Raw genomic sequence first — 23,211 nt, 5'->3', positions numbered from 1 at the left:
TGGGGACAGGCTCAAGAGCGGAGAAGGCTGTTGCCTACTTGCGGTCTACCTGTTGCAGAGTCTGTTCAATACACATGGAAGCCCAGATCAAAAAGCAGGGGGAAGGCTCTGTCTTTGCAGGGGCAGAGGCCTGGTAGGGTGAATGTGCACTCATCCACTATAGAAACCATGGGGCCTTATCTTCACTTCCCTGTCAAAAGGTGCATTGCATGAAAAGGGGACCTGCCTGTTTAGTCTGAGCTCAATGGCCTGTGGAATAGTTGGCATCCAAGGCATCTTCTGGTTTGGCTGGTTCACTCAACACTGAGCCATCTGTAACCATGCAAAATCTCACCTGGAGCCTGCAGACCAAGCCCCTTGGCAGGCATGCCCACAATTCAAGATGTGTCATCGTTCCTCCTTCCTTGTACAGGAGATCAGGCTTGACACTTTATTGTCTGACATAAGTAAAGGCCAAACCTAAATGCTTCTTCATCATAATCATGACCCTTTTTCTAAGTGGCCTAAGATAAGAACGTCCCTGTCTGCCTGCTTACAAGGATACATGAGGAAAAAGGGATGGGGAGGAGAGAAGAACGAAAGTGCTGGAGCACCTGCTCTTTCTCTAGCCAACAGAAGGGAGCAAGCTGGACTGCCCTTTGCCTTGATGTTCATCCTGGGAAGCTAGTGGCAGAGGCCAGCATTTGCCTCGCTTCGCATTCCCCTCCCAGTTAACTGGCCTTTGGAGCAGAGTGTTCTTTCAGGGAAGGAAGAGAGGAAGCAAGTTTCTGGGACCAACAGATCTAGATGATAATCAGGAGAATAAACCTGCAGTTTTCATTGGGGGATTTGAACTCCACCACTCTGCAAACATGTACACTTCCTAGAAGGGATGGTTGCTTCAATGTCAAGTTTCTCTGGAATCTGATTGAGAGGTATTATTTAGGAAGGAGGGGAAGGTGAACAAACATATTGCTTCTTGAAAAATTTCTCCAGTATGCATTGACATTTCCTCCTCCCCGCTCCCCCTGGACTTCTTGCTATTACTATTTCAGTTAGGGCTTGAGATGGGGTATTTTCCTTTCCTTCTCTTTCCGCTTGATGAATGTTGCTTTACTAAAAAAAGAAAAATCCACACACAATCCCAACCTGCAGAAATGGCCAGCTACATGCCAAGCCTGATCCACACAGCGAGGCATTTGTGCCATTAATTGCCTCTGCCAAAGTTATTGATAATTTCGGTGTAAGCTGAGCCGAGAGAAATCCCCCTTGGGCTCAGAATAATCAGGTCTGAGAAGAAACAGCTTCGTGAAAGGTAGATCTCCAGAGAGGCTGGGAACTGTGGTGGGTCCAGAGAGGAGAAGAGGGAGGTGTGTTCAGGGGGAAGGGAGAGGAAGTCTTTAACTAGGATTTCATGCTAGTTAATTTCAGCTCAGAGAGAGCTAAAATTGAAAGGCAAAATGATAACAGCCAGAATCCATTGAGAAGTTCCCCAGTAAGGATCCCATTGAAAGAAATAGGAGGGGGGAGAAGACTGGGGAAGTGTTGACCACTAGATCCAGAGATTCTACTGCTGGAATATTATTACTGTCAGCAGCATCAACATTGAATTTATTACCCACCACCAGCAAGTCCCAGGATGGGTTATAACAACATTAAAAACAGTTAAAACAAATTGCATTCACAGGAATAGGGTGGGTCTTGGATAGAAAAATTATGTAGTAATAGTAATCGTAGTAGCAATTAATAATTATAACCTGCTCTTTACCCTAAGGTCCCTGGACAGGTAACAGCATTAAAGCACAATATTAAAAACAGTTTAGAACAACTATGAAAAGAAAGCTTTCTTCTTGTTTTTGTAGGCCATTGGCAGCTGATGGTTGTTGTTTTTAATTGTACCATTTTTAAAATCATCTGCAAGTAATTTCAAATTGCAACTTTTGGGAAGTATCTCCAGTATATCAATAATTATTGTTAATCGTAATAATACTCCAGGATATAACAGTCTGTGAAGTAAGGTTTAGGGTCAGAGAAGGAGCAAACACGATACGTGAAATTGGAAGATTAGAGGACTGAAATCTTGTACCCACATACCTGGTGATGAGACCTGCTAAACTCAGTGGGCTTATTTCTGAGTAGGCTGGCAAGGGGTTAGCACTGTTAATCTTACAGAAAATTATGAAAAGTTTTTTTAAAAATCAGTATCCACTATGTAAGTACATGGTGAGAACACTCCAGTTTAAGAATTGGATGCTTGAGGATTTTGTTCAGCTTGCATTTTAAAGTGGAACAGTTTGCACATCCCAGACAAATAAGTGAATTGGAATACAGTTGTCCTTTGGCTTTTGCACTTATCCAGACTTTTGGGATATATTTCCCACCTCAAAGCATACCAGAATGCATTATAGGTGCATTTTCGCAAAATTACTGTGCATTTTAAATGAAAGAGTCGCAAATGGGATCGGATGGGATTGGACAAATTTATGAATGAAGACATGCAAAAGTGAATCATCTATCCCTACCTCTGTGTTCACACACAGGTCCCATTTATGAAATGAAGTTTGTGTTGGAGATCTTCCCAGTGGATGCCCCTTTAAAAAAGGCTACCTTTCCCTTATTATTTTCCACAGGGCTGTTATATATTCCTTTAAAATGAATTGCCGTTGAAGTTGCTGAAGAGGAGTGAATCTCTGGCATTATAAAATCCTGAATCTTGGAGGAAGACGGGAATAATTGCCCAAAATGCTCAATTAGTATGAACTTTGTGCAGATTAAATCCCTTTTGAAACTACTTCTTTAAAACAGAGAGGGGGGAGTATCTGTGATAATTATATTCGTTTTTACATGTATCACTTCAAGTTATTTAATCAATTTGAACACGTTTTGTAGATAAAAAAACAGAAAGAATATAATTTTGGCTGGATTTGGACTGTTTCACAGATGGAGGGGGAAATGTTGGCATTTGGAGTTAAAATGCTCATCAGACGTTGAACTTAATGTGGATTCCCTACTGGAGGAGCACACTTCCATATTTTCCATCTTCAAAGTATCACTGTGTATACATCCAGGGTAAAGTGTCCTCCACCAAGCAGGGCATTTAGTGCACACTTCAAGGTTCTGCTGATGCATTATAGTTCCTGCCCTGAGCAGCAGACTGGACTAGATGTTCCCTTTCTTCTCTGTCAATTTTATGTGGAGCTCTTTGGAATGAGACCAATGGCTCAACATCCTGCTTCTAGCAGTAGCCAGCTAGATGGTGGCATTAGCACTTGACACTGAATCTCTGTTGGAGGAGCAAACTTTACCCTGAATATAAACACACTGAGGCTCTGAATTTAGGAAAAGAAGAAAGCTACACTTATTATAGGAAATGCATGCTTGATAGGAAAGAGCCCTCATTTTATCCAAAGTAGGTAGATGTGCCTTGAGCCATGCTTGCTGTTGCATCTCAGCAGGAGAGAAACAAACTGTTTCTCCTCTCCCCAGGTGAGAAGCAGGAAACAGGAAATGAGCTAAGCACCTGAAGGAAGGTCAGAACAAGTCAGAGAGGACAGTCTAGAACAGGCTTCCTCAACCTCCGCCCTCCAGATGTTTTGAGACTACAATTCCCATCATCCCTGACCACTGGTCCTGCTAGCTAGGGATCATGGGAGTTGTAGGCCAAAAACATCTGAAGGGCCGAGGTTGAGGAAGCCTGGTCTAGGAAACATGGAGGTTCCTCTCTCTAGCTACTCCTTCTAGTGCAGACGCATCAGCCCCTGGTGCAAGCTAAGTTGCGTCCCAACCCTTCCAACAAAAAAGCAACAGCTGTCGCATAGATATTTGGAAGTGAGAAGTTAGGCTTATTTTTTGCATTGTATATTTAGGATAATTTGTCTGCAGCATGGAGACTTGGGCTGCACTGGTTGCACTGTGGTCTAAACCACTGAGCCTCTCGGGCTTGCTGATTGTAAGGTCAGCAGTTCGAATGTGCGTGACAGGGTGAGTTCTTTTTGCTTTGTCCCAGCTCCTGCCAACCTAGCAGTTTGAAAGCACACCAGTGCAAGTAGATAAATAGGTACCACTGCGGTGGGAAGGTAAATGGCATTTCTGTGCACTCTGGCTTCCATCACGGTGTCCCGTTGTGCCGGAAGTGGTTCAGTCATGCTGGCCACATGACCCGGAAAAACTGTCTGCAGACACATGCCGGCTCCTTCAGCCTGAAAGCGGAGATAAATGCTGTACCTCAAAGCCGACTGGACTTAACTGTCCAGGGGTCCTTTACCTACTCAGAGCAGACCCACTGAAGTTAATAATTGACTAAATTGGGTTCATTCATTTCAGTAGGTTTACTCTGAGTAAGGTTTAACGGGTGGCAATGATTTTGTAGTGGCCTAGGTTCTTGTACTGAAAACGTTCCAAAACAAGTGTTGGGAGTTTACAGTGAAGCAGTACTAGGCAGCCAGTGCAGACCTTCAAGTGACAAGAACCAGTGATTCAGTCATCCAGGGCACAAATGAGTGGCTAGACTCTTCTAACTTACTTCTGCTGCTCTTCTGCTCTAGACAGGGAAGGGTATAACAGAGCTGCCCAACATTCATTCAACAATAATACAAATAGCAGAGAGCTTAGCCTGGAAACCTGGAAGCAAATATAACATGACAAGAAGCAAACCAGTTTGATTTGTAAGTTAGCACAGGAATAGATTCAGCATTAGCAAGGTTGAAGCATCGTGGCACCATATTCCAAGGTGCAAATCTGTTTTCTCAGATAGAACTACAAAAAATGAGTAAAAGTATGGTCTTAATGAGTGATTCTTAGCAACTGGTAGTCAGAAGCCCACTGTCTTTGGTCGTGGAGGTAGAACATACCCATCATGGGTAGTAGCCTTTTTTAAAGCCTTCCAAATTGGTGGCCATTACTTTCACATGTGGGAGCAAGTTCCATAGTTTAACTACATACCGCATAAAGGAGTATTTCATTTGGTCTATCCTGAATTTTCCAACATTCAGTTTCATTGGATGTCCATGAGTTCTAGTGTTAGGAGAGGGAGGAAAACTTTCCGCCATCCACTATCTCCATGTCACGCATGGTTCCATAAACTTCTTACCTACCTCGGGTGTGTGTTCTCAAATATTATAAAGAACATAAGCAGCGGCAGACTTTGGGCGTTCACATTTCAGCGGCACCCTGTATGATGCCCAAAATTGGTCTTCGTCCCCATCCCCCTGCCTCTCTCCTTCCATTCAAAGTCATTGTTACAGCACCCTCTCAGCTTGGTGTGTATATTGCACTTAATACTGCAATCCTATACACATATATCTGGGAGTAGGTCTCAGTAAACACAGCGGAGCTTGCTTCTAAGCAAACACGCCTAGGTCTGCATTGTCAGTAAAGTTGAAAACAATGAGTCAAATCAGTCATGCCTTAAGTCCCATCAAGTTCAACAGGAACTAAGTTCAGATCACTTGGTCTGCATCCAACCCATTTTTTTTAAAAAAAAATCAATTATTTGTTTATTTTTTAATTAAAGATTTTCTTGATTTACAAAAGTGTGTGCAATGTCTCTCTCTCGCATTTTTTCCCCATGTAACATTTTTACAAATCAGTTTCATTCATTGAGACATTAGGAAGAAAAGGAGGAAATTATTTGTAAAGTGTATTGTTTAAACTTTAGAGGATTATTTTTTAAAGGATACTTTTCAAGCATCATGAGGCCTGTGAAAACCCTGAACAGAACACTGGAAAAAAGAGCCATGCTTAACACCTCTAACTGCACAACTGGGTAAAATATTATTTGCAACTTTTTTTCTTTCTTTCTAGCTCCAATAAACACCTAAGGTTGCATCTGACTAAGTCATATACAGAGGAGACCCACTGAAAGTGATTGTGTTAAGTCCATTGGGTTAAATGTATTTGTTTGAGTGTAACTAACTTGGATGCAGCCCTTAGAGACTGACTTTTCAAAAGCAGAAGCTTCAAGGAACGACCTGAAATTTCTGTAAGAAGTGCAGGAGCCCTCACCTGAAGCGATTGGCTCTTTTATTTCCATGGTACACAGAGGGAAAGAAGACATGCTATAAAAGTAACACTTTATAGCCGAATGAGGATTTAAACCCATGTCTCCCTAGTCCTGGTCTGACACTCGAACCACTACACCAAACTTCATTTTAAATCTCTGTAACCCACCTTGAGATCTTGTGGTGAAGCGTGTGTAAGAAATCAAAATAAATAATAAAAATATATTTTTATTGCCCTTACTGTTTAGAATTGATTTTTTTGGTTTATTATTTGCTCACTAAGTGGCTTATATCTAACTATTAATAAATTAGCTAGATGCAGGGATCTTTTTTAATACCTCAAAATCTGTCACACTCTGCACATGCTTTCTTGATCTGAAACAATCCAGTCCAGAATTCTCCCATTTGTATGTACCCTGAAAGCAAACTCCCCACGCTGGAGCCTGGCACAATAATTCTGAGAATAGAAAGGTAAAAGGGTAATTTTTTTCTCGCTGTCCTCCCTACACACAGAGATCCAAATGTACAGCTGGGATCATTTGGTGCCCCTCAACGACAAGAAACACCCTAAGATGGGGACCTAATCTTCTCTGAGTTTTATTCTCAGTATGCCACTACACAGATGTCTATGCCACACGATGATTTATTTACGGGTTATACAATTTGTGAAGGCTGTGTATGAATACCATACATTTTTTTTTATTTGCATTCCATTTTTTTTTAAAGGATAAACGTACACAAAAGCAGGGGGTCTAAAACCCCTTCCACTGTCATTACACTTTTATACAGTGCAGAATGAAACTTAAAATAGGTGTGCCACCGAACTGTACAGTCAGGCAAAAGGGGGTAGGGGGAGGAAATGACAAAAGCGTCCTTCATATTTATATTTTTATATATATAATATATAATTATATATAAAACATAGAGAAAATTGCTTTGCCATGCTGCTGCTTTTGACATTTACGATGGTTATTTCACACAGTCCCTACGGCAAATATTGCCAACACATTAACCACTTTAATACTGATTGACCAAGGCTGCTGTTGTGTTTTATTAAAATGTTGAATAAATAAAAGTGTGAGCCTTGTTTATCGTTTCCATTTTTAACCTTTATTTCTCAAAGTGCTTTTTCTTTGTAATTTGGTACTTTACTATTTAAAATAGGGTTGGGTACGGTCAAAAAGAAGTGGGGTGATTTCTACAGGATCGTGTGATTGAGCACCCAGCCAACATCCTCAGTTCTACTGTTGCATTTTCTGTGTGTTTGTGTGTGTGTCTGATCCTGCTTTTCAAATCCCCACCAACACCTGAAGGTAGAGAAGGCTTTGGAAACTCAACGCACAATTACGATCTAGGAAAGAAGATATGGGAAGAGCACCATCTCAACACTCACTCAGATTTCTGGAGAGTCTGCCATTGCCCTGAATCAGAGGTCAAATATACAATGAGCCATATGTATATTTCATGCTCAGTCCCTAAAATATAAGAAGAGAGGTTACAACTGGAAGCCAATTCTGGTTGCTGAATGAAGGACCCAGTGATGGACACCACATGAAAATGACTGTCGTTCACCATCGCGGTCTGCATTATTTGTGCTGCTTTCCTTTGTACAGCAGATCCCTGACCCTCAAATTTTAGAATCCATTTCCATTAATGATCATTTAAAATTGTGGAGAAATTGGGGGTAGGATATGTTTTTAAAAAGCAGAGTTCATTTCAATCCTATTCCTTTTTTTAAGCGGGAGTGGGGAGGAAACCACACAGACTGAAAAGTGGAATTTGGAATTTTTACCAGATCACTGTTCTGAATGTACTGAGACCCAAGAATTTAGTACTTAGTGTTTTGGCATTGTGCTTCACCTTCCCCTACAAAAAAAAAAAAAGCGCACACAACGCATCTTTGCTCCTCTTCAAGGCTTCCTTGAGAACAGCGTGTTCCTCTCTGTAGATGTTTTGAATATTCATATACCTCATGAGCAACTATCAGTCTAGCTTCTGGGGAGGTTCTTTGGCTCCTAAAGGGGCTTGTAGAAGGAAGTTCCACAGTTCTATACAGTTTTCACTTGGATCTTTGGGGATTGGCTGCCCCTCCAAGAAAGCTCACTCCCCAGCCCTACTGTCACATCACGCAAGGTTTGATGTCTTGGTATGTAACTTGCTGATGGTAGTAAGAGCCGCTACCTCCTGAATGCATGGAAGATGACGCCATGGCGTTGATGGAGAACACAAATTCTTTCCGGTCACACATGCTTGGAGATTGAGAATGGTACCGGATTCCTGAAAGAAAAGCAGAGAGCAGATTTAAGTGCCTAGGAAGAAGACACAACACAGAGAGGAGGGGAAAAATATGTCACCCTGGAGATATGAAACTGAAGAATTAGAACCTAAATTATACTTTGCTTCAGCATGAATAGAAACTGTGGTCTGTCTCCAGACCTACTCAGAGGAAACCCACTGGAATTCATTAAGAGGATAGGTCCATTCATGTCAAAGGCTCTACTCTGAGTAGAACTTAGTTGGTGACATCCCGGTGGTGTTGCGTTCCACTACAGATGTCAGTCAACAAAGCTTGAGTGACTATGTTGATAGCAAGTTCATTCCTTTAGGGTTATTCTGCATGCATGTTAAGCTTTAAGGGTTACCCCTGTTGGTCGATTACAGCATTGGCTTTTACAGTAGGAACAGAAGTTACCCAAGCCATTTTACTGCCTGTGGCAAAGGACAAGACCATGGGTAGGCAAACTAAGGGCCAGGGGCCAGATCCAGCCCAATCACCTTCTAAATCTGGCCTGCGGACAGTCTGGGAATCAGCATGTTTTCACATGAGTAGAATGTGTCCTTTTATTTAAAATGCATCTCTGGGTTATTTATTGGTGGGGCCTGTCTGGTGTTTTTACATGAGTAGAATGTGTGCTTTTATTTAACATGCATCTCTGGATTATTTATGGGGCATAGGAATTCGTTCATCCCCCCCCCCAAAAAAAAAAATAGTCCGGCCCCCTCAAGGTCTGAGGGACAGACCCTGCTGAAAAAGTTTGCTGACCCCTGGACAAGACTGTGCATTCGCCATGCTGTGTACAAAATCTGACTAGGCTGGTGGTTGAATCCTACCTCAGCACTGGTGATGGAGCAGAATCCTCCTCTGCACCCTAGCGCTGTACGTTAGCTTAGGGGCTCCAGGGCAGACCACGTGGCACACATATCCTAACCACTTTCCACCCCCCAGAATTTGCTGCTGAGACTTTTTCTTTTTAGTCAAGAGAGCAGAGGCAGCTGCTTACCGGTAATTCTGCCTCATTGAAGGAATACATAAGGAACACAGGAAGCCTTCTTCTACTGAGTCAGACCATTGGTTCATCTTGCTCAGTACTGTCAACACTATCTGGCAGTGGCAGTGGTTTTGGGCAGGAGACTCTCAGCCCTACCTGGAAATGCTGGACACTGAAGCTGGGAGCATCTGTATGTGAGGCCGATCATCCATCACTGAGATGTGTGTGGCCCTTTCCCTGATGTAAGATGCCCAAAGAAGTCCAGCTCTGAGGCAGAGTAGCTGCCTCACATAGATCATGTCTGAGGTTCAGTTTTTTACATTTCCAACACAAAAGGGACATCATGTAAGAAAAATGGGATAGAATTTTCTTTTCTTTCTTTCTTTCTTTCTTTCTTTCTTTCTTTCTCTGTCTTTCCTCTTTTTCTTTTCTTTTTCTGCTTTCCTCCCTCTTTCCTTTTTCCTTTTTCCCTTCTTTCCTCCCTTTTTCCTTTTCAGAACGGATTTTAGAAGCATTTCTTTTACTCCAGTGTACTATAAAAGGATACTTTGTATTGGGTATGAACTTTTGTATACCTTTGGGCAAGGATCTATATTAACAGGAGACTGGAGAGCCACTACCAGGTATGATCAAGGATAATAAATGGGTAACAGAAGCTGTGCAACTTGCTATCCTCCACAGACTGGGACTTACCAGGTACTTCACAGCCTCTATGTTGTGTTTTAGTTGCAAGCAGGGAGCAAAACCTGAAGATTTACTGAGTTTTCATTAGGCTGAAATTAGCTTGGGGGGGAGAGAGAGAAGCAGAGTGGGGAGAGGATGACGACTTCAGCAGGCCTGAGCTACGTAAGCCAGTGGTCTGACTCAGTAGAAGGGCAGATTCCAATGTGGCTGAGTTCCACTTCTGGCATGCGCGGGTGAAATTTTTGAACACATCTCCCCTTCATCCCTTGAACAGTAGAACCTCAAGACATATCACAAACTGCTTCTGAAACTCTGTAGTAGTAGTTACGGCAACCTGCAACGGCAACCTGCCATACAGAAGCCAAGGGTGCTTCTCTTGGAGAAACACAATTCCACAGACTTGCTGCTTGTCTACAGCTGGTTACACAATTCAAGTCTGGAGCCTCACCTTCTTCCACCTCAGTTTATGGTGACAATAGTCACCAGTCCACAAGATCTCCCCCTGGGAGGGGCTTCATCAACCCCTTGGAATCTGTTAGACCCAGCTAGGTGATGTTATGGACTCTGAACTCTGCTGTTCTTAATCAGAGGAAATTCCCACTTGATTGGAATGGGAATTTTGCCCATTCGCAAATAGCAGGATGGGATGGGACAGTCTGTTTCCTGGCTGGCCAAGGAAGGAGGACTGAGGGTTGGCCTTTTTTTTTTTTTTTTTTTTTTTTGGTGCTTGTGTGTATAGATTTGGCTTTCTTGATAAAGCTGGAGGACTTGCTTTCATTCAAGCCAGAGGAAAAACAAGCCCTGGCTTTTAATTATTTCTAGGGTTAAATTACTACTGTACTCCAATGAAGACTTGCAATGAACATAAACAAAACCTATCAGGTTTTGGACCACAATCAGACATTTTATTAAAAGCAGATATTAACCTTGCTCCTTCTTCTGAAAAGGAACATACCTTTCTTCTACCCACCCATTCCTTTGCATGGCTGGTGATACAGGATCAGGGCAGGCCTTTGCAGTAACTTGTGGGGGAAATTATCTGTGGATCCACATCTGCTGATAGTATTTAAATATACTTATTTCATTGTAAAATCTAATCAGTCTGGAACATTGGTTCCTAATTAACAAATTTCATAGAACACTTCCTCACACAGTAACTGGATTACTCATATTTAGCGGTTAACAACTTGCAATGGATAGAATTAGCATTCCTCCCCCTTTCAGAATTGTAAACCCTTTCCGTTTTTAAAATAACAGCCCTATCTCTACCCATCTATAGAGCAGTTACACCATATACGGACTGCACAATGGACTTATTTAAGTGATTTTTTTTAAAAAAAAACACTTTTGCACCTATATGACAATAGAATAATTTCTTAATTAATTGGTTGTCCTTTTCATGGTGATTTAACCAAGTAAAGAACTGACAAAAATTATTATTAGTAGTAGTAGTAGTAGTAGTCATTTGCCTTTTTAAAATGTTGTTTTTTGCATGCCTTCTGTGGCCATCCCCTCCCCCTCCCCCCCCCATTTAAAAAGGGATTATTTGGTTTCCAAACTCATGTAGCAGAAGTCAGAATGATATCCAGGATTTATAACTCCCTCATTTGTCCAGAATGTATTTTTTTAAAAATAAAATGCTCCTTCCCCTTTATGTTGCTAAAAAAACCAAGCAGGTTAAAGAAACAGTAGGAGACGTCAGTTTTTATATTTCGAAGGTGAGGTGATTGCTATAGTTATTTTTTTAAAAAAGTAAACCCCCACCCTTAGGCTGTAAAAAATAAGCTTGAATTTCCTCCCAACTTTCCATAATTTTCCTCTGTTCATCTCCATTATTTCCCACGCGCCTTTTTGCTCCACTCAATTGCTACTAGTTGTCCTTAACTCTAAATGATGCCCCGGACCAAACAGAGGTGAGAAGACGTGTCGGGTCAGTAGACCGCTCCATTTGAAGCTAGGAGGAGCGGCTGGAGTCAGAGTCAGAACCAGAACCAGGGAGTCAGAAGACGGTGGCTCGCCGTGATAACGCCTCCCTATCTGATTGCCCAGCTGCTAAAACTAGAGGGGAGCTATTAAAATACAAAGGATCCTACCCCCAACAGTAAAAAAAAATATCCTCTCTTCTAACAGAAGCAACACCACAGGACCCCACCCGCAAAAAGGCCACAGGGAGGAAGAATTCTTTAAAAGTCTTTGGACTCTGTGCTTTCGCTAGCCGCGGCCTTTCGGCGCATCAGGCTAATTCTTTTTCCGAGCACAACCCTTCCACGTTTGTTTCGGCTATTTTATTTTTTAGGTCTCTGAATGCTTGCAAGCTTTTCTTTACTCCCCCCCCCCCAAAAAAAAAAACCCACAACTTTTGTCTGCTGAAAAGACATTTTCCCTCTTCTTCCCCTACGAACTGGAAAAAGAAAATCAAACTAACGCTTGTCTTCTCGCCTCTTAACACCCCTTATCTTTCCTCTCCAGTGACCAACAGAGACCTTGTCAATTTCCCCTTGCTGGGCTGGTCAGTTTCAAACCACTATTCCCTCCTCTTAGTATGATCCCTCATCATCCCAATGCTATTAAGACTTATTGGGTGAGTGGGGGGTGGGTCTCCCCATCCCAATCACCATTTTCATGTTTTTTGCAAAATCGAAACTAATCACGCAGGTCCCTTTTTCTCTTACGGCCTCCGCTGCAAAGATGTCTCGCCCTCCTGGAACGCGAAAGAATCCGGCCAAGGTAAGCAATGTCGAGAATGCAGAGGGGCTGTTCGGAGCAGGGAGCGGGGGTAATTTGGAGAGCAGACAGCGGGGTGGGGGAATAAAATAATAATAAACAAAACCGCCCTAACAAAGCTGGTTGAGGCAAAGAAAGATGTTTTGTCTACAAAGGAGAGTTCAAAAGGGCAACTGAAATTAGGCAGTCAGTAAAATACTGACACAGGATTGACTCCTTTGCAGAGATCAGCTCTGGGAAAGAACGTTTGGGGAGCAATTTTAAGTAGAAGATTGTATAAAGAGAATCAAGAGGTGGAATATATTGGATGGTGATGATGGTTGTTGTTGTTGTTGTTGTTGTTGTTGTTGTTATCATCATCATTTTTGAAAATCTGTTTCGTTTCATTGGGAGAAATTGACAGCGCAGTCCTATGTGCATCTTTCCAGGTAAGTGCGTGTAGGAATGCAGCTTTAAGTTCACACTTTGATCACTGGGATATTTTTAAGGGCTTGGTTTAGGCTTGAGCTAGACTAAAATTACTCCTTGTCACCACTGCTGTCGTTAATTGCTGCAGTGGCACTCTGCTCGGTTTTGAATTGATGAGACCGGTCAGTATTAGAAGTGCTAATTAAATAGGATTACTATTAATAATTACTAAAGTCGTTGTTGCCTCAAAAGGAGGTGGTGCTAAACCGGGTTAAACAATTGTTGGGGAGAAAAAACAAAACAAGTAGTAACAAGAGTTCTATAGCGTCTTAAAGGTTAACCAATTTTGTCCACCATAAGCTTTCTGGGCTGCATCCCACGTCGCCAGATAGCTGCCACAATAAATAGTAATATTTTAGGTGCCACAGGACTCAGTATCGTTCCTGGTGTTAATAATAATAATAATAATAATAATAATAATAATAATAACGGGGACAAGGAAATTAATTATACCATCATTTTTTTTACTTCAGGACAATATTTTCGTATATACGTTTAAGGCAATTGGCATTAAGATATATTGACACAACTTACTTACTGATGTTAATGCAACTATGAACAGGTTTTCTTTCTGCCACGTTTGAGGTAGGGACTATACTGGGATTAATTCTCTGATGCCCCAGAAAATAAAACCGAACTTCAACCATATTTCACAAATCACGCTGTTTCTTGTTTTGAAATATGCTCCTTTCTATGAAGTAAAACCGGGTCGTGTTTATTAGGGAACCGCAGCGAGGAAATAAAAGTGACGCAATGACAAATCTGTGACGCCCGGTACAATTCCAGGGTTTGCGCACATATATTAACCGAAGCGTAGGTAGGTATTGCTGCAACTGTATTTAGACTACACTCCTACTAAAATCTATGGGAATTTGCCTATTTATTCCATAACTGGATCCCTAAAACGCGTTACATCTGTATGGCACTATATAATAGCATTTTTTTAACTCAATCTGCAATGTGTCTTTAATGGATTTCACTGGCATCAAACCATCAATATATAATAGTTTCTAAGCTTCTACACATACAATCATTGATAAGGCCCATGGAATATTATCCGTAATGTTATTCGGAATAGTATCAATAGGGCCGAAGCAGATTTAATTATTCCTAACGCACCTACTTAATGGGTAGCCTTAGATTTCCCTTAGAGAACGGGGCGCGCGCGAAGGTGGAGTGGGTAGCAAGGAAACCTCATCAATCCCACAAACTTCAACTACTCTGACTAAACGGAGGCAAAAAATATAAAAAGGCTCCCACAATATTTATGTACATTGCTTCAAAATACATCATCTTCTCGCATTCTTGAGAACACCGGATCTGTATTTATGGGTGCGATTTTCAGAGGGCTAAAAAACTTTTGGAGCTGCCCTCTCCACAATTGAATTTATTCCTTTTCTCTATGAGCAAAACAACTGGAGGAGGATTGGCGGCTGAAACTGGGTAGTGGTGGGGAATATCCCCCATTTTCTGCCCACGATCCCTATTTTCCTAGCTATACATCCACAATCTTGCTTACTCCCCACATCCAACCCTTTGACCCCTGTTAATCGGCCCTCCCTCGCTCCAGTACCCTCTGATCTCACATAAATCTCACGCGCACCCTTACTTCACTTTGGAACAACCTCTACAGCTCCTAAAGCGTATCTTTCCCCTCACAGCAGAGGGACTGACTTCTGATGTCCCTGATCCGCTTGGGTTCATCCCGTCACCTGGATAACTTATCACCTAACCATACAGTCAGGATTTCCCCACATTTTCAAAGCGTACCAGCATTCGTTTAATAGGAAATGGGGTCGAATTGTTTCCAGGCTTATTCCGGGGGGGTATTTTTGGTCAGGTGTCACATATTTTAGCCTACATAAAAGTGAACACGGAACTTGTTTGTTACGGATCCTTAAGAAACCTATTGTTCCGTTGCTTGTAACTGGGTGCTCAGAGGTCTGTTCGCAGGCACCCATTATACATTTGAGATTTCCTCTGGGTTTGCAGCGCTGGCCGCCTGCCCTTCTCCCTTTAGCTTTACAGCTCCTGGCTTCGGCTGTTCGCATAACCCCGAACAAAACCTTTAGCCTCTCGTTCTACGCTAAGCGCTCCCCAAATTCTGGGCATGTTTCCTTCCCTGTTCCAGTTTACGCGCGGCCTGATCGCCGCTCTCTCTCGCGATCTCCAGCCCCCCCCCCCCCGGCGCTCAGGGACGCCCATCCCCACACCAGCCCGGCCTTACCTTGTAGTTCTGCCGTGTTGTGACTGTTTTGGTGCAAGTAAGGTTGCTCCAGGGAGTGCGTGGACAAGCCCGACGAGAGCGGGTTCCCTGCCGGATTGCAAGGCGACAGAGGCTGCTGTTTGATGTAGGAAGCTCCGCTGTTCAAACCCGGCGCTGCGGAGGGCGCCCAAGAGGACGGCGCCGTGCTGGAATAGACGGAGTGGGGCTCCATCACGCCACCTCCGGGGAGCAGGGGCGAGGCGGGCACCGAGCCGTCGTGGTGACCGTAGTCCCCTCCGGCGGAGCCTCCTCCACCTCCACCTCCACAGCTCCCCATATAGGAATGGTGCGCTCCGTTGGAGGACAAGTGGGGTACGGAGTGGCCGGCCAGTCCCATGCCGTCGACGTTCATCATGCCCAGGGCGCCGCCGTCTAGGGGGAGGCTGTTGGGCGGGCAAGACGGCCCCTGGAAGCCGTAGCTGTCCGGGAGGTGGTTGAAATTCAAGTTCATCATGCTGTACATGGGCTTGAGGGCCTGGCATTTCCGCCTGAAGCCGCGGGGCCTCCGTCGGAAGGAGCCTTCTTCGAACATGAACTCGCTGGCCGGGTCGATGGTCCAGTAGTGGCCCTTGCCCGGCCGGCCCAGCCCTTTGGGCAGCTTGATGAAGCATTCGTTGAGCGAGAGGTTGTGGCGCACCGAGTTCTTCCAGCCCTGGTACGAGCCGCGGAAGAACGGGAAGCGGCTCTGCAGGAACTGGTAGATCTCGCTCAGCGTCAGGCGCTTGGACGGCGAGCTCTGGATGGCCATGACAATCAAGGCGATGTAGGAGTAAGGCGGCTTCTCCGGCCGTCGGATGCCCGCGTTGGACTTCTTCGCTTTGGTGCCGCCGCTGCCTCCTCCTCCGCTGCCGCCTCCGCCGCTGCTGCTACTGCTGGGGGTCGAGGAGGTGGTGGACGACGCCGATTCCATGACTGCTCCCAGCTGCTGCTGCTGCGCCTTGTCGGAGGCTGTAGACATCGGAAAAGCCTCGGCCTCGGCAGGAGGAGGAGGAGGGGGTCGAGAGGAAGGAGCGCGCAGCAGTCCTGCGGTCATCGACGGCTCCCGTTCGCCGCCCCCTCCCTAAAGGACTGGCTCCTGGGCGGAACAGGGAGGGGGGTCTGAGCTCCCGCGTCCCGCTCCCAGGTCTTTCTCTCTCCTGCGCCCTTGCTTTTCCTCCAGAGAGTTGCGTAAAAGCGCTGCGAGCCGGAATGCAGAAGAAACGGAGCCAATCCCAGTCGCCTTCTCTTTCAGTCCAAGCTAAGCTGCGGGCTCCTGTCCCTGACTAACAGGGAGTGGAGGTGGGGAGACAGAGCCAAGGCCGTGGGAGAGGGGAGACGAGGGGACAGCTGTCCGCTGGACCCCCGGACGCGAAGCAAAGCCTCCTCTACCTGGAAAAGGCGCGTCTCCAAACCCGCCGCCACCCGCCCCTCTTCCGCACCATCCAAGACAGCAGAGAGGCTGTGTCCGAGCCTTCTGCTCCTAATCCGGCGTTCCAAGCAGGAAAAGACTTCCTCCTCCTCCTTCTCTTTTCCCTCCTCCTCTTCGCCCTTCCCCCTTCCCCCCTTTCTCAGGCTTCGCGGGAGGCGCGGGCTTTCTCCCCCCACCCTCCCCACCCCCTGCCTGACCAGCGTTTCCTCCCAGCTCTCCCCCACCCGCTACCCCACCCGGCCTCCCAGGCTTCTGCCAGCGAGGAGTTGCTGCTGCTGCTACTGCTGCTGCTGCTTCTCAGCCCGGTGAGTCGCGGGTTCTGCCCCCAACCGGAGCGGTTGCCTTTAACTTTTATCTCAAGTCAGCGGGCGCCTGGCGGCTCTTGACAGCACGACGTAAGAGGCAGGAGGAGTCCCCGCCTCCCCTTCCCTCCCCGGCCCGCCAGGCAAGTTGCTCCCCCTCCCTCCCTCCTCCTCCCCTCCTTCTTCCTAGTCTCTTTTCGCGTCTTAGCTCAACATTGGTGGGCGCTGTAAGGGGCTTCGCTCCAACCAAACGGAGGGATTCAATGCTGCCACCATCACCCCTCTGCCGATCCCACCTTGTCCTGATGCAGAAGAAGGATCTCTCCCCCACCCCAATTTCTAGGCTCCACCCGAACCCGTATAATTCCTTCACACCCACACACGTATTCACCACCTCCGCACTGGAGGACAGGGGGTTTTAATTGACCCTATGGGTTCACCCCTTCCTCATCACCCCAAACCCTAAATCTATGGTGTGAATATATTCGGAGTAATCTGTTGTGGGCATGCCGGTGTGGGTATTTAGGAGGGGATCCTAAATCCATTTACTTTACTTCGTTGGTGTGTGTGTATTTTAGGCCGGGATCCTTAGGCCGTCCCTTCTTTAGGAACGATCCGCGGGACTTGCTCCCGAGGTGTAAACCAGACTCGGGTCCGTCCACCTAAGTAGTCCTGAGCGCACGGAATGAATGGAGCGCGTTGTGTTTAAATCGACGGGTACTACTTGGGTTTGAAGACTATCTGGGCGTTCCGTACATGATTCTGGATTAACTAGCTGCTAAATCGCTTCCCAAACTCTATTTCTCTGACACCCACATATAAACATCCCAACGATCCTCCGCTCTTTTTGGTTTCAACTGCTCTTACTTCTTCGTCCAAAGAAAATCTTTCTCTGTGTCCAGAGACTACTTTCTGCTTGTCCATTTCCAAACATGTTGAAAGGCCACTTAGATCCTAACCTTCCGCTATTTTCACACACCCTCCCCTGCCTCATTTCTTTGCTACGCAAAACCAGTTGGTAATACTCGCGAGGAAGCGATTTCCCTGTGGCCTTGTTTTGCGGAGAAAAAAAAGAGTAAGAAATTAAGAAGTCTGTGCGCGCGCGCAGAGGAATAAACACAAACAGCGAGACGTTTGCTAGAAATTGACCAGTTAATTGAACGCATTAAAAAAAAGGACCAGCAGTTTTGTTTATACACAAATGAGACACACCAAAAATTAAAGTGATTCCCGGATCTCCCCTGCCACCAAGGGGATCTCTCTTGAAAGGCGGTAAGTTTGGAACTCACCCACTTTTAAAAATCAAGTTTCTGATTTCTTTGCGAGATAGACGCAGACAAGGGGCAGGATGTTTATATAGCGCAACGTAAACAAGTTCCCGGGCCTTTTTTAATAAAATGAAAACGTCCGGAGTTTCTTCCAGTGGCCCACAGCTTATATTGCTGATTGTTTAGGGCTTTTCTTCCACCCACCCCATACATTCCCATCCCAAATATTTTCTTCTGTAAAAAAACAAACAAAAACCGTACTGGACGCGTTGGTTATTACTTGATTCGACAGATTCTCAAAGACACTCGCACAAAACGTGCTTCCTAAAAGCGTCCCCAAAAAACATTCCCAACCCACATTTAGAGAAGGGTGGGTGTCCACCGTCCCCTCCCTATCATTTTTTTTTAATCTTTTTTAAACTCTCCGGAGAATCTTTTCATCCGCTTCCCAGCCTGCCACTCACTCATCAAGGTAAGTCACTTCCAGATTTTGTCACCCTCTTTTCCAGGCGCGCGTGGTAAATTTAGCGCAATTAAGCTGTTAAAGGGGTCTAAGTGTGGGTGAGATTGGAGGTGAGGGGGGCAGTTTAGATTTCGCACTTAATCGCTGGAGTGGGGTGATGTGTGGAGAGAGGGAGGGGGAACAGATCTGCTGTGTCTTTATTGAAAAGATGGTGAGGGCCTAGAGAAGCATTTGTTGTTTCAAAGCATTATTTAAAATACACTTATAATGCTCCTTATGGAGAGAGAATTCCTGGCTGGTGGTGGGGCACGTACCCCATTCACTTCCCTCTGTTACCCCGTTTCCTTTTAAAATGCTTTTTTAAAAAAAATATTGTTGTCCCTTTTTCAAAAGAAAACTTGAGATCCCAATCTAAGATCCTTCTGGGAAGGGTGAAATGCAAGCAGACGTTAGCAGCCTATGGGGCGCCTCACACATCTGTGAGACCCAAGGAGAGCAATTTCACTTCAGAAACAGTTTCTATCCTGTTTTCACTCCCTGATAAAAGAAGACGTAGGGTGGCAAGCTTTGTGTGGTGTGTGAAGGAGAAGCCAAGAAAAAAATCCAGTCTTCGCAATTGCAACAGAAATGACTCCTGCCTGGAACACACAAGCACGGATATCTCCAGATACAACGTGGGGGGTGGAAGGAAGAGGGAATGGTACATTTATGTCCCACCCAAGTCTCTTTGCAACTAGAAGACAGAACGTGATCACCAAAGTTCACCAGCAAATTTTCCTTTCGTAAACCTTAATGAAATGAATTGAGATGGTGGTGAAGGACAGCCAGTCTCATCAAAAGGGTGTGCTGGTTTAATGCTGCAATCCTAAAGGCACTGACAACAGCTAGTGCGTCCCATCGAATTCCAGAGGTCTCTCGATAAAATGCTTTGGGGGTTTTAGGATAGGGTTTAGGATAGGATGTGTTATAAAGAGGTGGATTATCGAGGGAGCCGATTTGCTAGGAAAGGGGTCGATGAAAAAACGGTGCCCATGCTTGCCTGTCGACCGCATTATCTCAGAAACCAACGCAATGTGCAATACAATAAAATAGATTTTTAAAAAAAAGAAAACCACACTGTAGAGATAAACTCAAAGGAGAAACACTGACTTCTTCTTGTCTGCGATGAGATCACGCTGGCTCGGAGCCCAGCAGCTTCTCCTCAGCTGCTTTGAGGATCCCCATGGCTAGGAGTGCGGTGCGCTTTTGCGCATTTATAGGGGGAAATGTTCGCACAGCGGTGAAAGGGGAAACGATCGTGATTCAAATCAGGACGTTTATACAAAGCTGTCAAAACAGACATTTCCCCAGTTATCTTTAAAAACCCACAGACTGAACCTTGTTTGTTTGTTTGTTTGTTTGTTTGTTCGTTTGTTTAACCAGAGAAAGCCAAACTGCCGAGCAATCCTATGCAAGTTTACCTGGGAATAAATCCCGTTGAATACCGAGGTAAGCAGGCACAGGTCTGCGGTGTTGGCACTGTACGCTTCTAGGGCCTGAGGCCTGCCGGCGTCTTTGCCTTATATTACATAAACGGAGGGCATGGAATTCACAGCAAAGCCAAACAGGACAATCATAATAAATAATTACTGTTTTAAAAACAGCATGGAATCCACCATGTGAAAACAACCTACATTGAACGTAGGGCCACGTTGAAAATCTATTTGGAAAGTTGGTCGTGACTAAGAAAAGCCCCCCTGATTTCTGTGGGAACTGACCTAAGTCCGGATTCAAATCTATGTGTTTTCCCCTGTCAGAAAACAGCACATATATTCACAAACCCTTCCTTTTTGTAGCCTAGAGTTCCTTTCGCTCTTGCCCAGCAGACAAATCTCTGCTTTTATTCGCTTGGGCTATAATTAAAATTTCCTCTTCCATTCTTCCACCGGCTCAGCAACCGGCTGTGTTCCCTGTAATATCGCATTCCTAAATGCAGTCACTCGGTAGGGGGATCGGGACCTTGACTTCACCCGAACAATGAAGGCTTCTCTACCCTTTTACCCTGAAGGCAGTCCCCCTCCCACGGCTTTTTCCGGGGTCAATGTGTTTAAAGGGCACAAGGAACTGAGCCGAAATAGTGCACATATGTGTGTGTGTGTGTGTAGTGCATATATATAGTATATATATAATAGTGCATATAAAGAGAGATCTGTAGATATATATGCTTCCTCGTACCCGCAAGATGTCATTGTAAGAAGGAACTCCGCTTTCAGGTTGTCAGAGTGGAAATAATGGAGGGGACCCCAAATCTAGGCATATTTATTTGGCAGGGGCAACCCCCCCCATAGAAAATCAACGGGGCTTACTCCGAAATTTAAAACAACAATGTTTATGGCCCAGTTTTAGGCCGCCTGCGATGCCATCTTTAATGCGCTTCATTTAAAGGAAAAACACCCGCCTCGCCCACAAAAAAACACCTCATCCTTTTTTTCCAAACACGAGTGAGCACGATCCGACCATAGCTGAGCAACGGGAGAGTTCAAATGCGTTTTTACAACTCTCTCCTCACTGAAACCATTGCAACGTCGACGTACTCCTCTGGTGCTGGGCCCTGTGTTGTTCTGAATGGAGAGGGAAATCTCTAGTCTTCTGGGACAGCAACCCCACCACCACCCTCCGCCAAACACACACACACACACCCTGTCCTTTATTTAGAAGTGGGTCCTGTTGATCTAAGTGGAATATACTTCCAAGGAAGTATCCTTGGAATAATCACTCAAAGCCCCTTAAACTCCATCATCCAAGTTGGAAGTTGGCACCCTTGGTTTCAGTGCAATTTACTTCCAGGGAAGCGTGTTTAGAATAACCATCCAGGACTTCAACACTTCAGGAGACACGAAGCCTCTCTCCAGGTGGCTGCAGGCTGCAAAGAGATAGCTCAATCCGTCACCCCAGAGAAGCTGCAACACTTGACTCTAAACTCTTTTTTTGTAGTCCTTGTTTATTTCGATGGTACGAAAACCAGGCCGATTCTTAACCACACCGAGTTGGAACTAAAATGCAGTTGCTTTAAGTGGATCTTGTAAAATCTAACTTGGCCGAGAAGGGCAGGAGAACTTAAGATACCTTTTGGATTGGAAACTCAGCGGGGCAGGCGCCCAACTCTTGTTTTTTTATATCCTGTTTTTCACACAGTCTAGGCAGCAATCCTAAGCACACTTCCTAAAAAAGCATTCAGACAGACTTGCTTCTGAGTAGACAGCACGATGAAAAGAGTGTGTGTGTGTGTGTGTGTGTGTGTGTATACAACCTCTTCCAAGGTAGAATGGATTAACCCTGTTAGAAAAGTGTTGAGAAAAGGTGCTGGTATTTTATGGACTAGATTTTCCATGCATTATTTTAAATCCTATTTGAGAACATCACTTTCCTGCCTCAAGAGTTGTCCCCAAATGCGCTCTTAAATTCAAGGGCCTTGCTTTTCCTCACAGTGATACAGAAGACGGTACCGTGTGTACCATTCGCCGCGGGCGCCCGGCGCTGTTTACAGAACAAAACCGGCTGAAACCCAAATACTCCGGCTTCACTCCTAGAGGTTCGAATCCGGAGCGGCGCGCTTTTCCTCCTGAGCTAGACCAACGGCCACCCTCCTCATTTATTACAGCTTGCTGTCCTAAGGGCGCTCCTTGAAGAGGAAGCCCCATGGAAATCAATGGGACCTGCTTCTTAGCAAGTGGGCCTGTTTCAGACCGTCTCCTGGAGCCTAGGGAGGGTCACGAATGTAGGTGAAAACGCATAGATGTACACTTTCCTTTATTTTTCCAGATGTAGGGGAAGTAACCAGCTGGAGCAATTTTATTTTTGTATATTTATCCGTCGGCGCGGGATGTCTGCAAGATCTGCAGTGGCGCTTTTTCAAAAGAGATCTTCTAGCTCGTTGGAATGGATTTGCAAAAAGATCGATCCGAGGAGGGAGGAGAAAGCGGCAAAGATTTCTATATATTTATACACACAGAGAAATATACGTTTATCTGCAGATAAACGTGTGGCCCAAGTGTTTGCAAGCGCTCTTCCTCGCTCCGCGATATTTTTTTGTCCTAAAAAGAATCGAAGAATTATTTCCCCACCCCGCCTCCTCCTTTTCCCCCTGCAGGTATTTTCACTAGCTAATTGCTTAAGTGAAGGAGTCTTTGCTAGAAAGAAGACGTTGGGAGCGGGGAGGCGGAGGGTGGGGAGTGTAATCCGAGGCTGGAAATGTATCTGGCTAGTATTGTCAAAAGCAGATTTTGCAGGCAAAGGAAGGACGCGAGGGGGGTTGCTTCTTTGGAAAGGGGCCCGCATGTTTATCAAAGGTCAGACCACCCACGGGGAGGACGGAGTCAGACGCGCGTCCGCACTCGCTCCG

At 45.1% G+C, this 23,211-nt stretch overlaps 1 protein-coding gene and 1 long non-coding RNA gene across 2 annotated transcripts in view; one reads left to right on the top strand and one right to left on the bottom strand.

Moving 5' to 3' along the window:
- Positions 1-6,640: 6,640 nt before the first annotated feature.
- Positions 6,641-16,939, bottom strand: FOXF1 (forkhead box F1). The gene is made up of 2 exons (XM_079987939.1): positions 15,351-16,939; positions 6,641-8,255 (listed from the first exon to the last, which is right to left on the bottom strand). The coding sequence occupies exons 1-2, from the start codon at positions 16,420-16,422 to the stop codon at positions 8,098-8,100; spliced, it is 1,230 nt and encodes a 409-aa protein (XP_079844065.1). The 5' UTR covers positions 16,423-16,939; the 3' UTR covers positions 6,641-8,097.
- Positions 16,940-18,517: 1,578 nt separating this feature from the next.
- The window catches only part of LOC307223129, a 28,635-nt gene continuing 23,941 nt past the window's right edge, over positions 18,518-23,211 (top strand). The window contains exon 1 of the long non-coding RNA XR_013841970.1: positions 18,518-18,839. This is a non-coding gene — a long non-coding RNA (uncharacterized lncRNA). The remainder of the gene's footprint in view (positions 18,840-23,211) is intronic.

The sequence above is a fragment of the Podarcis cretensis genome (assembly GCF_951804945.1).
Source record: "Podarcis cretensis genome assembly, chromosome: 8".
Taxonomy (NCBI): Eukaryota; Metazoa; Chordata; class Lepidosauria; order Squamata; family Lacertidae; genus Podarcis; species Podarcis cretensis.
This window is presented reverse-complemented; position numbering and strand designations above follow the sequence as displayed.